This window comes from Castor canadensis, chromosome 2 (assembly GCF_047511655.1).
Source record: "Castor canadensis chromosome 2, mCasCan1.hap1v2, whole genome shotgun sequence".
NCBI lineage: Eukaryota > Metazoa > Chordata > Mammalia > Rodentia > Castoridae > Castor > Castor canadensis.
The window spans coordinates 159,465,325-159,479,008 of NC_133387.1; the positions used below are offsets into that span (position 1 = coordinate 159,465,325).

Here is a 13,684-nt window from a genome sequence, read left to right on the forward strand (position 1 = left end):
ATGATTCTCCAGCTTCTGCTCCAAACACCTCAGGCTCTCCACAATAAAAGGCCCTATTTCCCAGATTCTCAGCCCTATTTCTCTTCCTGTCTGTGGCTTCCTCCATATGTGTTATCTCTGTGTGTCTGTGTGTAGGTGTGTACGCACATACACTCACTCCATCCAGCCACCAACTTCAGACTGAGGAGGTCCAATCACATCCTTTTCTGCCTTACCACCTGTCTCTAATACCCACTCATCAAACCACTCACAGTGATTTCTCTGCTTTGCAAGGTCTCAGAGCCCAGAAAAACTCATTCCCAGGCTCTTGGCAAAGGCGCCTCCTAGAAAGGGCTCATGCTGGCTGGGCAAGTGGAGTGGACGGTGGCGTTCTCATGAGCTGGTGACCTGGAGGGCCAGGTTCCTGGCAGCTCCTCTCCAGTTTCGCGGTGTTCCAGTCCTATGGAACTGCGTGTTAGGAGTAAGCGATCATAGCCCCCAGGCCTCTGAGGGGGGAAAGTGTGTGGATGAAGTCACATGGGACCAATGGGAAAGTTAGACAACGGAAGGGGAGCATGTGGGGGCCCTTCTCCCCAGTACCCTCTCCTGGGCCCCAGCTCTCCCTGGGAGGAGCCTCAGGCTTGAGCTGCAGCTTCATTAAACTGTGACTCGGCATGCACCAGGAGTATTAATAATTCATGCAAATTTGCAAGTTAAATGCTATGTCAAAAATAGAAATGCAATTGTCTACAATAAAATTAAAAACATAAAGTCCTCAAATTCAAAGGTTTCTGTTGATACAGTTTCTCCTCAATTGCAAGAATAAGTCTCTCACTGTGTTAGGGAGGAAAACCAAATGTGTCCCTGTGTTGGCCTCCACGCCTCCGATGACCACCAGACCACGGCAGCCTCTCTAGAGAGGCCTGTCCAGGTTCTGGGCCTGCTACAGTTTTTCCTCGCCACAGCTCCATCCTGTCTGACCACCAAGGACCCAGCCTGCCTGGCAGTGGATCTCTAGAACCTGGCTGAGGATGAGAAGGCTTTTCCAAAGAGTGGCTCAGGGTGGGAGAGATGGGAGGGGTGGGAGAGGGGGCAACAGACAGAAAGGTAAGACAGACACTTAGTGCTGGCATTCAGGAGCCAAAAGCTGTGGATTCTAGCTCCACCTTACTCCTAATCAGCAGTTAGTAGGTCACTGGACTCTGCTGCCCTCGACTCTCTCATCCAAGAAAGGATGATAGACCAGGGGTGTCCAAGCCTCTTCAAACTGGAAGGCCCTGTTTTTATGTGACCCTCAATACCAAAAACTGATTAAGATGGAGCAGTGGGGTGGGGGGATGAGACCCAGAGTCCTAATTATTAGGCTCAATCCCTCCATCCTCTCCACCAAGGAGCTGTAGGCTTTGTGGGACACAGGAAATCCTTCAGTACAGATCAATAATTTCCAAATGCAGCTGGGCAGACATCTGGGGAGCTTATTAAAGACAGAGATCCCAGAAGGGCTCTGGGATGCAGCCAGGTTTGGTCACACTGGGCTAGATGACCTCCAAGATCATTTCCTGCCCTGAAACATCCTGCCAAGCCTGTACCTGTGTCCATGGACCTGCGGGCATCCCTCCTGGCTGCTGTGTGACCTCGCTGTCCACCGCCTACCAAAATATACTGCTCTGCTTAGCCAGTCCTCAAGCCCTGGGGAGGCAGCTGGCTATATCAGAGCCTCTTCTGAAATGGGGCACATCACTGGGGAGACAGAAGTAGTAACACAGCCTGAAAGTCAGTCCCCAGCTTCGCAGCTGCAAGAAGGCTTGGGTCTGCAGGTGAGAGATGCTGACAGGCGGAGCGTAGTGGCTAAAAAGAGACCTGTGGGTAGTTGGTGGCATCAAGTGTGTAAGAAAGCCATTGTGAAGCCTAGCATTTGCAAAGTGCTCTAGCCATGCATGGACTCCTCTGAGACCATGGTTGGTTCCCACCAACCATGGCAGCCGGGAAGGGTGGGGCTTGTTGTGGTTAGGCCAGTTTTGCACCTATGGAAGTGGGGACCAGAGCCATTGAGGCTTTTTTACAGGGTCAACATTGAACATGACACCTAGGTTTAGGCCTTCTCTCCCCCTGTACCACAATGGGTGTCCCCAGTCATGAGACCTGGGTTGGTTGTGGCTGAATTAGAAGCACATGGAACTGTGAGCACACAGATTCTGGGTCCCAAGGAATCAGGGGGTGTGTGAGCACAGGGGATGAAGTTTTATAAATTCAGGTGAACCATACCTTGTTGTCTCTGTCTCTCCTTCCCCAGCCCTTTCTGGCACAAATGGAAGCTCATATGGGTACCTCCACCCAAAGAGAGTCAGTAGCTAATGATGGATGCTTTGTGACCATAAATGCAGGGGGAGTACTCAAGGTGAGAGAGGGATTCAGCCTTTCAAGGTATGTGTGAGGGACGCTCAGACCTCTTACAGTGCCCACCCAGATCCTGAGGGCCCAACCTACCGTCCAGCCTGGAGGACAGGCACACTCTCCAGTGATGTGGTGGCAGGTGCCCCCATTCTGGCAGGGGCAGCGCAACTCACAGTGTGCTCCGTGGCTCCCAGGTGGGCACAGCTCCTCACAGCTGCATGAAGAAGCAGGGTGTCAGCCAGTAGCATTCCCTGAAGTACCCGGAGCTGCAAGTTCCCATGCTCAGGCCTCCAGGGGAATTAGTGCCTCCACAAACCAAGTGACATGCAGTCCTGATCCCCACCAGGAGGGGGCAGCAGAGCTTAGCTATAATACCTTAGAATGTAGTGTGCTTGGGCCAATGCACATGGGATGACCTAAGTAGGTGTTCTTAGCATAAAGAAAAGTGTTCTTTGGGGGGAAGGGTGAGAAATCCTTCCCTAAGAGGAAGCCATTTTACTTGGGTCTTGAAGACAAAGCTAATTTTACTGAGTGTGGAAGGCATGCTAGACAGAAGGAACTGCAGGAGCAAAGGCATTAAGAAGGGTCCTGCCTTTAAGGATTTGCTTATATTCAGAAGGAAGAATCCAAATCACATCCCTTCCAGGGTCTGGAAGGCTCCTAGCTGCCACGTGCAGGGACTGGCACCACTGAGGTGAGGATTTGCATGGGGTCTTAGTCTTGGGTCTCCATCCAGTGACCCTGGCCTCTTTCTCAAAGGGTCCTGGGAGCTGAGCAGACAGTGGAGCAGAAAACACCCTCAATTCAAGATGTCTCCTGGTCATAGTCCTTGGCTGCTCCATCAGGACCTAGAATCTTCAGTAGGGTTGGGAGGAGACTGTCAATCTTGTCTGTGAGAGAGCAGCCTTGGAGGCCTCCTGTCAAAATGGACTTCCCAGGGCACTGGGGTGAGGGGCTACTTGGAGTTTGAAGAGAGAAAGTGGGGGCAGAACAGGCTCAGTGCCCCCCCCAACATGATACAAACCCAGAGCTTTCACCCCTTTCTTAGGTCCCAAATGGCCTGGAAGTGTCGATCAGGCCGCAGGTGAACAGAAGCATATGTATGGGTTAAAGTCAGGAGAGAATTCCAAGCTAATGTCTGGAGACTCTCGCCAGGAAGGCCCCCTGGGAGGCCCTGAATGAGCTCCCGTGGTCTTGTGAGCTGGCACCATGCACATCTCAGGTAGGCCCAGTCACCGCAGGGCCAGGCACGGGTCTCAACCCATGTGGGCGAGGCCTGGGCACGTTAGACTGTGTGGGACTTGGGGTCAGAGTGCAGAGGCTGTTGCAGCCAGGACTATTCAGATCCTCCTGCTCCCACGACCTTGCCCACTAGGATGCTAGGAACTCGGAAGGGTCCCCTCTCCCGCCACTGTCCCTCCCCCCCCACCCCACCCCCTGCAGCTAGGGCATCCAGGCCGGCCCCGCCCCCCAGGCCCCGCTCTGCACTACTCACTAGACGCCGGTGTAGCCAGGTGCGCAGAGGCACTCGCCAGTGCGCGGGTCGCAGCTGGCGCCGTGGCGGCACTGACACGGCAGCTGGCAGCCCTTGCCGTGGGTGCCCGGCGCACACAGCTCTTCGCAGCGCCACCCTCGGAAGCCGGCGGCGCACACGCAGGCGCCGGTGATGGGGTTGCACAGGGCGCCGTTCTGGCACTGGCACCGATTGCTACAGTGAGGGCCCCAGTGGTCGCTGTCGCAGCCTGTAAGAGAGGGCACGATCAGGGCTATCCTAGAAACAGGGGTGGCACGATCAGGGCTATCCTGGAAACAAGGGTCCGGAACAGATGTCCACGTCATCTCTGCATCACTCCTCCCTCTCGACGGCCACAGGGGTGCTTGGGTGAGGGTTTTGGTACCTCATCACCTCCACGCATTCTTCCAAGACCCCCAAGTGATCACCCAAGCTAAAAATGGCAGAGAGCTGTCATCACACAACTTCAGAAAGCCTCTCCTTGCTTGGTTCTCTTGCAACCCAAGGGCTGCCCCATAGCCCCTCTGCTGTACTGAAATGACAAGAGTCTTGAGCTGTGTGCCTCCCTCTGCCTCAGTGAAACTCCTCCAGGTTGCTTGTCTTCATTCCTCTCAGCTGGAGCCTTTCTCTCCCCATCTGCCACCCCTCTTCTCTGTGACCATATTCTCTTAGTACCTTCCATGTCTCTGGACTTCACACCCTGTCTTCCCCACACCATTGGTTTTCTCAATGTCTTATACCTCACACTGGGAACATTTCTTCTAACCCTCTGCCCTTCTCCTGGCTCCCTCTCCCCATCACCCATTTCTCTCTCTCCCATTCAGTAAGGCCTGTGCCCCCTAGTTGCTTCATCTTCAGTTCAGTTTCATTACTGTCCAAGCCACCAGTGTCAGAAGGAACAGGAAAAAGAACTGTTTCCCTGGAAGGTAACAGATAGCCTTTGAGAGCTTTCTCTGTAATTAAATGTTTCCAAGAGTGATAGTTGAGCCAGCATGCAGAAAATCGCCCTTTACAGCAGTGGAGAAGAGCTGAATGGCGGAGCCCCAAGGAAGGTGGCACAGCCAGCTGCGTCTGCCTCCTTCCACTTTCAGCTGGTGCATACAGGACACACAGTAACAAGATGTCCCCAAATTCTAGTGTCAGTCACTGGAATTCTGGGATGGGGTGGAAGGTGGCATTCAGGCACAAATAATGTAGGAGAGGTTCCATGGAGAGAGAGATGACTCCCAGCTAGGGAGACCAGGCAAGGTTTCCTAGGAGAGAAAGCATTGCAGTGTGCTGTGAAAGGTATTTTGCTTCATTGCCTTATAGGATGGGTGGCCATGTGTCTCACTTCCAGCACTGCAAGTCTCACATTCCAGGAAGCCCCTTCACTATGCTGCTGCTGGAGACACAGAGTAATGGGGAGATGATCTCCTCATTAGTTTCCAGTTTTTAGGGTTTAGATATTCAGAGATGAAATGGACAGGGGAGTAGGGCTGGGACGGCGTCATGGGCTTAGGCTCAGTGTGAGCAAAGAGAGAGTGGCACAACGTTGGGTGCTCAAGGATTGTGGAAGTATCACTCCGTCAGCCCCATCAATCTCCCATGTCCACTAGCTGACCAGGGTCAAGAGGTCAATGCCAGAGATGCTGCCTATCTTCACTACTCCATGTTGGTTCGTCCCTTTTCATTTGCAGCCCAAATATTCACACATACAAACTGAGCTGCGAAATCAAGAGTGAGCTGCGCCCTACATTTTCCACATGGGATTACAGTAAGACAAAAGTCAAGTCCATTTACAGTTACAACTTCCACTCATACAGAGCCTCACAGGACAGACAGACTGAGTAGTTTCCCAGGGCCTCCCATCCCACCCCCTCTGGGGCACATGGAGCAGAAGGACCAGCAGCGTCACTGTAGTGTTTTTCCCTGCCTCTTCTCTGCTGCCAAGCACTCGCATGTAGTTGATTGAACTAATGTGTGTGTGTGATATGATGCCTTTGCACTAATGACAACCACGTTTAAACGCTTCCTGTGTCCAGGCACCATCCTGGAAGTCATATACCTTATAAAACTTAATCTGTACAATCCATGCCTTAGGTTTTTCTTATTTTCCCATTTTACAGACAGGGAGATAAAGGGTCAGAAAAGTTAAGTGTCCAAGGTTACAGCAGGGCAGGCCCGGGTCATCTGGTCCCAGCTCTCCACTGCAGGTAAATGGGACACTTTCTGGGGCATATTCCAAGGAGGGAAACTTAGAGGTGGCATGGAGGACATGGAGTCAGCTATAAGACACAAGGTGGGGACACCACAGAGACTGACCACTTCCTCTCCACTCAACCTTTGTGCAGGACAAAGGGTTCCCTTCATGTGTTGAGACCACAGCTCCTGCCCTGAGACCGTGACTCTGTAAAAAATGGTTGGAGTCTAAAGTCAGTTGGTTCTCATGCCCCCAGGGCACATGGTTTCGCTTTGCTTATCTGGGGACCACCATGCTGGCACAGCCCAAACCCAGGGAGAAGCAAAACGCGGAAGAATGTCACAAAGTCCACACAATAGCTCTTGGGAGCCTTCATTCCTCTACTTGTCCACTCGACATCTCCCAAGCACCTGCTAGCGCTGGGAAGCATCCTGCTCTCTTGAGGTGTACAGTCTAGTGCGAAAGTGCTAGAATGGGGTAGTTTGTGGCACTGTAGAAACACATGTGAACACGATTCCATGAGGCCTGACGCCCTGGCTTCTCACACCACAGATGGGTGTGAGTGTGAGCATATATGCATCTGTGCATATGTTTGTTTCTGCAGCTTTTTTTTTTTTTTTTTTGAGATAGGTTTCACTAAGCAGCCCAGGCTGGCCTCAAACTCACAATCCTCCTGCCTCAGCCTCCTAAGTGCTGGGATTGCTGGCTTACACCACCACGTCTGACTGAAGTATCAGCTATATGTCAGACATGAAAGTATGTGTTTGTTTTGTTTCTTGTGATGTTGGGATCGAACCCAAGGCCTTAGATATGCTAGGCAAGACGTCTACCACTGAGCTACATCCCTGCCTGTGTCTGTGGGCTTTAGGGGGTCCCTAAAACATGTGGCAACAGCTCTATGTCACAATGGGAAACCATGAAAATGAACAGAAAATATTTGTAGGCTGAAAGAGCAAGGGTACTTGGAGCTGTCAATATAGGGCCAAACAGCTCTCATATGCAAATGGACAGGAAAAGGTTACACTCGGTTTAGGATATTCTGATTAGGGAAGCAGGGAAGTGTGTAATCCATTGCAGAGAAATTTCTCCCTAGAGTGACTAAATAGGAAAAAAATGTTAGGGTTCATGGGGATAAACTTCGGTTATCTAGAAAATTCATTTAAAAACACCTCATTTCCCAGCAATGACAGAGCAATGAGGCCAAGCTGTAGGGAATCAATTACCTACTCTGCGGAAGGTGAATGAAGCCACCATGGTTCTAATTACGCCAGAACTTCACGTTCTCCCTTGGAGAGTCGCCAACTCTTGCCGACTTGGGCCTGGACATCAGTCACCCCTCACACAGTTCAGTTTTCTTTTTCCTGTCACAGACTCTCTTTCCTAATTATATTTGGCCTTGGCTGATTTTTCAGGTACAGATAGCTTCTTGGTGCTGTTGAGGACTCAAGTGGCGCCCAGAAGTGTGATCTGGCAACGCCCTCCTCCCCTGCTGACCCTGTCGAACTGATGCAGGTACCCGGGAGTATCTCACCACTGACCTCGCCCTGGACGGCCGTTGCCATTTGTAACTAATGTGGACTGAGAGGCTGTGTGCCAGGCAATGAGACTGAGGCACGAAGTGGACTTTATCATTTGTTGGGGCAGGTGCTGTTATTAGCTCCATGTTATAGATAGAGGCTCAGAGGGGTTAAATAACTTCCCTGGGTCACACAGCTAGGAAATGGGAGTCTGAGCTGCCATCACTTGCGTCCTTTTTGGTGTGGCCTGGTGCTGGTGGAAGGGGCCCCCGAGATGCTGACGGCCAGCCTGGGCTGTAACTGTCATCCTCAATAATCCATGCAGATAGGAGAGCACCGTCCACAGTGCCGGATTCAGGGACTGTTTATGTGTGAATGGTGGTCCCAGGCTCCAGGTTATGCATGACTCACCCTACTTCCCATACTTTTATTCTCTTCAGTTAAGGTAATTTATTGATTTATTCAGATTGTTTCGTTGTATTAAAAGATATGTATCATAAAATTTCCATTTTCATCATTTAAGCATACAACTCTGTGGCATAAATCACATTTATCATGTGTGCACAATACCACCACCATTTCCAAACTTCCCTTCACCCCCAAAAGAACCTCTGTAACCAATTAACCAATTAACCCCACTCCCTCTCCCCTTGGAGTCTTCATTAATTTGCCTGTTCCAGATATTTCCTGAGTAGAATCATATAACAGCCATCTTTTGTGTCTGTTTTATCTCATTTAGCCTAATGTTTTCAAGGTTCACCCGTGTTGTAGAATGTATCAGCACTTTATTCTTTTTAACAACTGAATAGTGTTCCATCACGACTATCCATATATGGATTATTCATGTGCTGATGAACACTTGGGTTGTTTACATTTTTGCTATTGTAAATAATGTTGCTATAAACACTAGCATGTAAGTTTTTGTTGTTTTATTTTTGCTTTTTTTGCAGTTCTGGGCCTCATACATGCAGGCAAGTACTATACTACTGAGCTACACCCCCAGCCCATAAGTATCTTTTTGAATCCCTGAAGGACTCATTTACTAAAGGAACACGAAATACGTCTGTGCCTTTGTTGGCTTTTTTCTAGTTGGGGCAGTAACTTGACTGACAATTTCTTTTTTTGTCAACAATTCTATGTAAGCTGGTTTAGACGCCTTCTGTCCCATCCTCTTCATTATCTGTGGAGTCTTGCTGGGAGGAAGGGAGCCTGGGGAGGACGTCCTTGTTTTGCGATTGCCCTGCTCCCACCCAAGTCCCATCCAGCTGGCACAGGAAGAGCTGTGGGCAGTGCTGAAGGGGCCGGGCTAGCCTGCCTCCCAGTTAGCAAGAGCCCTGACTCCAGCAGCACGTGAGGTTCACTGGCTCAGAAGGCAGGCTCAGCCTGGCTGCCCCTGAGCAGACCGAAACACTCATACCTGGACTCTCCCCTGACCTCTCTGATTTACCTGAATGGCCAAGGGTGGTGGGGCCAAAGCAGAGGCCACTGAAAAGCTCTCATGGCAAGAATGGCCTCCTCCCATGACCTTGGTTCTCACAGAGAAATGGCAAGAATTTGCTGGGCTGAGGTGGGTCTTTCCTATTTCACAGACAGGAGAGGGGTGGCCCACTGAGGTGAAGTTCACGGGGCTGAAGTGGATGTGGAAGCCCAGACTGCCCCAGCTTGTACCATGGTGGGATCCCCAATCCCAGCAATGGACAGGCTTGGTGCTTTCACAGCTCCTCTCAGAAGTGGTCAGTGGCCCTTGTTCTAAAAAGCAGGGTGCCGATGGGTCAGGGATGGCTCCAGAGTCCTCAAAGCAGCAGGCACAGAGAGACAGAGATGGAGCAGCAGCTGCCTGAAACTGTTCCAGCTGATAAATAAAGTGACTTCCTGGGAACGAGGCCATTTGTCACCTGACTTGCCTCAGTAAAAGCATGGTCAGGTTCTCAGTGACTGATACCTCCACTCTTTCCAGGCCCAGGCTGAGCATGGAAGGTTGAGTCAGAGCCATGCTAGGCAATCTTGAGCAGCCCCCACTCCTCTCTGGGCCCGTTTTCACACCTGTAAAATGGCAGATTTGGATCAGTGGCTTTGCCTGGAACAGGGAGCACTCCTTAAAAGGGCATCTGGAAAGGGGGGCGGGGTCAGGTGGTCACAAGTGACCAGAGACATCACACACGATGAAGATCGGTGCCCTCCAAACACCCCTGGGGTCCCCAGTAAGATCTACTGGTAAGCAAATGTTGGGGTCTCTTGTGATTCTCTGCCCCATTGCTCAATGTCCCCACTTGAGAAACTGGCCAGAGGGGACAGGGTGGGAGGTGTATTTGTCTGTATGGAAAGACAGATGTGAAGTGGTTGTCCAGGCTTTCAGCTGAGTCATTGCTCAGTTCTCTGTCCTTCCCCCACTCAGATGGTGGGAATTAAATATTAATAGACCAAGGTGCTGCAGATTAAAACCCACATCTCCTGACACAGTCCCCAAGCCTGGAGGTGCTGACGGCACAGGATTATAGCGATGCATCATTAGCCACTCGTGATCTATGTGTTACACCTGTTACCGCCTCTGTGTTCCTGGAGCCACCATCTTTATCTCCCTTAACCCCCGAGGGGGCCGGCTCTCCCTACTCTGTGTCCAGCAAGAATGTGCTTCCATGTCTTTCCACCTTCTGCGGTGACAGGGACCGAGGGGTGAGCACATGCACAGGGAGATGGCTTGGGGGGGACCCAGCTGCATCTGACCTGTGCCACTTCCTTTAATCCTCTTTCCGCCCCGTGCCAGGTATTCAGACCCTGTCTGTTTCAAAGAAGACCAGTGAATGGCATTGCACCCCATTTTCCACCAGAGAAAACAGCTTCTGGGACAATAAGTGACAAAATCAGGGCTTCTCCATCTTGGTGCCAGAAAATTCTTTATTGTACGACAGTCCTGTGCACTGTACGGTATTTAGCAGTATCTCTGGCTCTACCCACTAGGTGCCCCCCACCACACAACTGTGACATCCCAAAATGCCTCCAGATATTGACAAGTGTCCCATGGGGTCGGAATCACCTCAGACTGCAAAAGGCAGAGTTGAGATTGAGATGTGGGCTTTCTTACTTGTAGGTTTCCCAAGTCCACTCATGCACCCCCACTTCCTACAGGTCAAGAAAATGGGCCAGAGAGGCTGAGTGACTTGCCTGTGGCCCCACAGCAAATAATTGGGGAGCCGGTTTTGAACCGATGTGGAGCTCTTTCTATCTTACCACACCAGCTTTGGAGAGAAGAAAGGCTCATTTATTCACTCTTCAAACAATTATTGAGTTACTAAGAAGTCCACAGTCAGTGTGGGGAACAGACAAAGAAGTGGAAACACTGACCATGGGAGCATGGGAAGATGGGAGGGGCTCTGAGCTAGCCCTGCTGTAACTGGAGAGGGAACCCCACTGTGGAACCAGGGATCAGGGGACTTGGAGCAGGCAGTGTCTGGAAAATGGGGACATAAAATGCCTTGAGCAAAGGCTCATTAGCTGCCCCATCCCCTCTGCCTCAGCCTCCACTCCAGCTCCAGTGAACCAAGTCCCAACCTTTGTTTTGAACTTAGGGCTTACAACTTGAGCCAACCAGCCCTTTTTTGTGATTGGCTTTTCAAGACTGTGTCTCTTGAACTATTTGTCCAGGCTGGCTTTCAACCAGGATCCTCCTGATCTCTACTTCCTGACTAGCTAGGATTACAGGCGTGAGACACCAACTCACTTTTGACAGATGAGGAGGGAGAGGGAGGGTCAGAGCCCCGTATCTCTCTGTGGATGGGTGAATCAAGCCAGCACTGGGCCTATGCTTCAGAACATCACCACGCCTGTAGGTGTGCATCAGGACTCCATCCTCAGGGGCTATCAGGACCCTCTTAAATGCAGATAGCCACATGTTTGTGCAGGTGTGTGTGCACGCCTATGTGGGTACCTCTACCCACACAGGGTCAGTCACACAGAACACATTATCAGTCACTAATATCTCAGCTATCTGCTAACACCCTAGTGGCAATTTGCAGATCAGAGAGGCAGGTCAGGAAGGTGTACTGCAGCTTTATTAACCTGAGTTAGGAGAGAGGTGATGGGAATGTGTGAAAGTCAAATCAATCGGGGACTTTCCTGTGGATGATGGGTGTCACAGTACTGCCCAGACAGATGATGGGAAAGAAAGCCAGGCCTCAAACACTTTGCAGATGTCATCTATGTTAATTTGAGCCACGACCCAACCCGTCAAGACGGCTGGCTGTCCCCATTCTAAAGAGGAAGGACCAAGGTTAGGTGTGGGTAGGTACCTGCTCCTCCTCCACTCCCCACCCCCTCACCTCCCAGCCAGGGTGACCTCTGGCTTGTCTCCCAGGCAGGGACATTTAACAAGGCCTGGAAGGTACAGAGTCCAGAGCTGGAGGCCCATGGAGCGGGAACACTGGTGTTCCTTTATAACTGTGCTCTTCCAGAGAGGCGGCCTGACTAGGTCACCAGTTAGAGTTGTAGGGAGCAAGACTCTAAAACCCTTGCCAGGTGTCAGGGCTATGCCGATCAGAGGGGTGGGTGCGTGCAGTCCATGGTTCCCACCAGAGTGCCCCCATGGCCCCAGTCCCCACTGCCATAGAGTTCCAGTCAGAACCACACTGTCTCCCAAACCTCTGCCTGTGGCTGCACCCTGCTCTGGGATTAACACGCCTAAGCACCCTAGCACTTCTGCATTGTCCCCCACAGCAATGGGGTCCACAGGCCTGGGGGATGGGCCACCTGGGGCCATCCTACAGGGACCACAAGTGGCTGGAGCTGCCTGTCTTCAGCCTGGGCTTTAACGAGGGCTTGGAAGCCTGTGCCTCTCTGATCTGCCCGCTCACTGCCTTTGAAGCTTCCCAGCCCCAGCGACCATCCATCTCCACAATTTGTCTAGAAAGCCTCATAAATCAGCCTGCGGACAAAGGAATTGCCCTGGAAGAGCCTTTCAAAGGCAGCCGCAGCCACCAGAGGCCCGCTGGACCCACGCTCACCCGCGCACACCCTCACCTCCTTTCACTGTTCTGAGCCAGTCTCAGACAAGGGGCACAGCGGTAAGAGGGAACTTGGTGATGTTTCCCCAGAGTAGAGAGAGTGCCCACCCCCAGGTGTGGGCTCCAGGGAAACAGAAACGGACTCACGGTGGAGTGGGAAGGGACGGAAGAGCGCGTGGCATCATTGTTGTCTCCTGCGGACAGTGATCTCAGTCCACGGGTCTTGCTCTGTCACAGGACTTGGGCAAGGTAACACCCTTCCAGGCCTGCATCTCTCTTGGCAAGTAACAGAATTAGGTTACACCAATATGTGCCGTGCTGCAACCCACACAGTCCTGGGGTGCCTGGGTTGGCAGTTGGGGTGGCAGAGGCTCCAGCCCCCCATCTTCACAGTTCTGCAGTTATGATGTTTTCTCTTGGGTTCTCACAGAAGGACAAAGGATTGAGAGGCTAAAAGGGGGAAGAGTGGGTGAAAACCTGATTTATGTCTTTAAATGTCTATGTTTACTTTCTCTTAGAAAGTTCTCCCAGGGCTGGTGGAGTGGCTCAAGCAGTAGAGCGCCTGCCAACAAGTATGAGGCCCTGAGTTCAAACCCCAGTACTGCCAAAAAACAAAAAAAAGTTCTTCCATAGGCCTCATTCACTGAACCCTCACTTTAGGGTCCCTCACTGCGTGGGTGCATGGTTCTGAGGTGAGCAGGACACTGCCTGGGTGTCACCCTGCAAATGTGACAATGCCTATCCCATCAAATGAGAGGAGACCCCGACCATGTGCACAGTTCCCAGTGCTGTGCTGCTGAAAGGACCAGGAACTTGGGAATGACAAACACAACCAAGGACAATCCAAACAACGGTAACTAGAGGAGCAGGGCACGCACATGTCGGAACACTGTCTGGCGGCCCTGGTGCCTGCTAGCTAGATCCAGGATCAGAGCAGCTAAAGTGCAGTGAGCGCCATTAGACACTAGGCACTGTTTGAGGTAAGATCTTACTCAACCCCACAGGCCTGTGATCTGATGAGCAAACAGACACAGAGAGGTAAGCAACCCGCTCGAGGAGAGCCTTCCATGTCACCAGAATCCTGGGGAAGCTCCCACCTTCT

The 13,684-nt window shown here is 51.6% G+C and overlaps 1 protein-coding gene across 15 annotated transcripts in view; it reads right to left on the reverse strand.

Annotated features, from left to right (window-relative positions):
- Nucleotides 1–13,684, reverse strand: part of Megf11 (multiple EGF like domains 11) — a 338,852-nt gene that overhangs the window by 82,773 nt on the left and 242,395 nt on the right. For all 15 annotated transcript variants that reach the window (XM_074066252.1, XM_074066260.1, XM_074066262.1 and 12 more), the window contains exons 6-7: nt 3,869–4,115; nt 2,467–2,587 (exon numbers count right to left, since the gene is read on the reverse strand). In XM_074066252.1, coding sequence (XP_073922353.1) covers nt 2,467–2,587; nt 3,869–4,115 — 368 coding nt within the window. The remainder of the gene's footprint in view (nt 1–2,466; nt 2,588–3,868; nt 4,116–13,684) is intronic.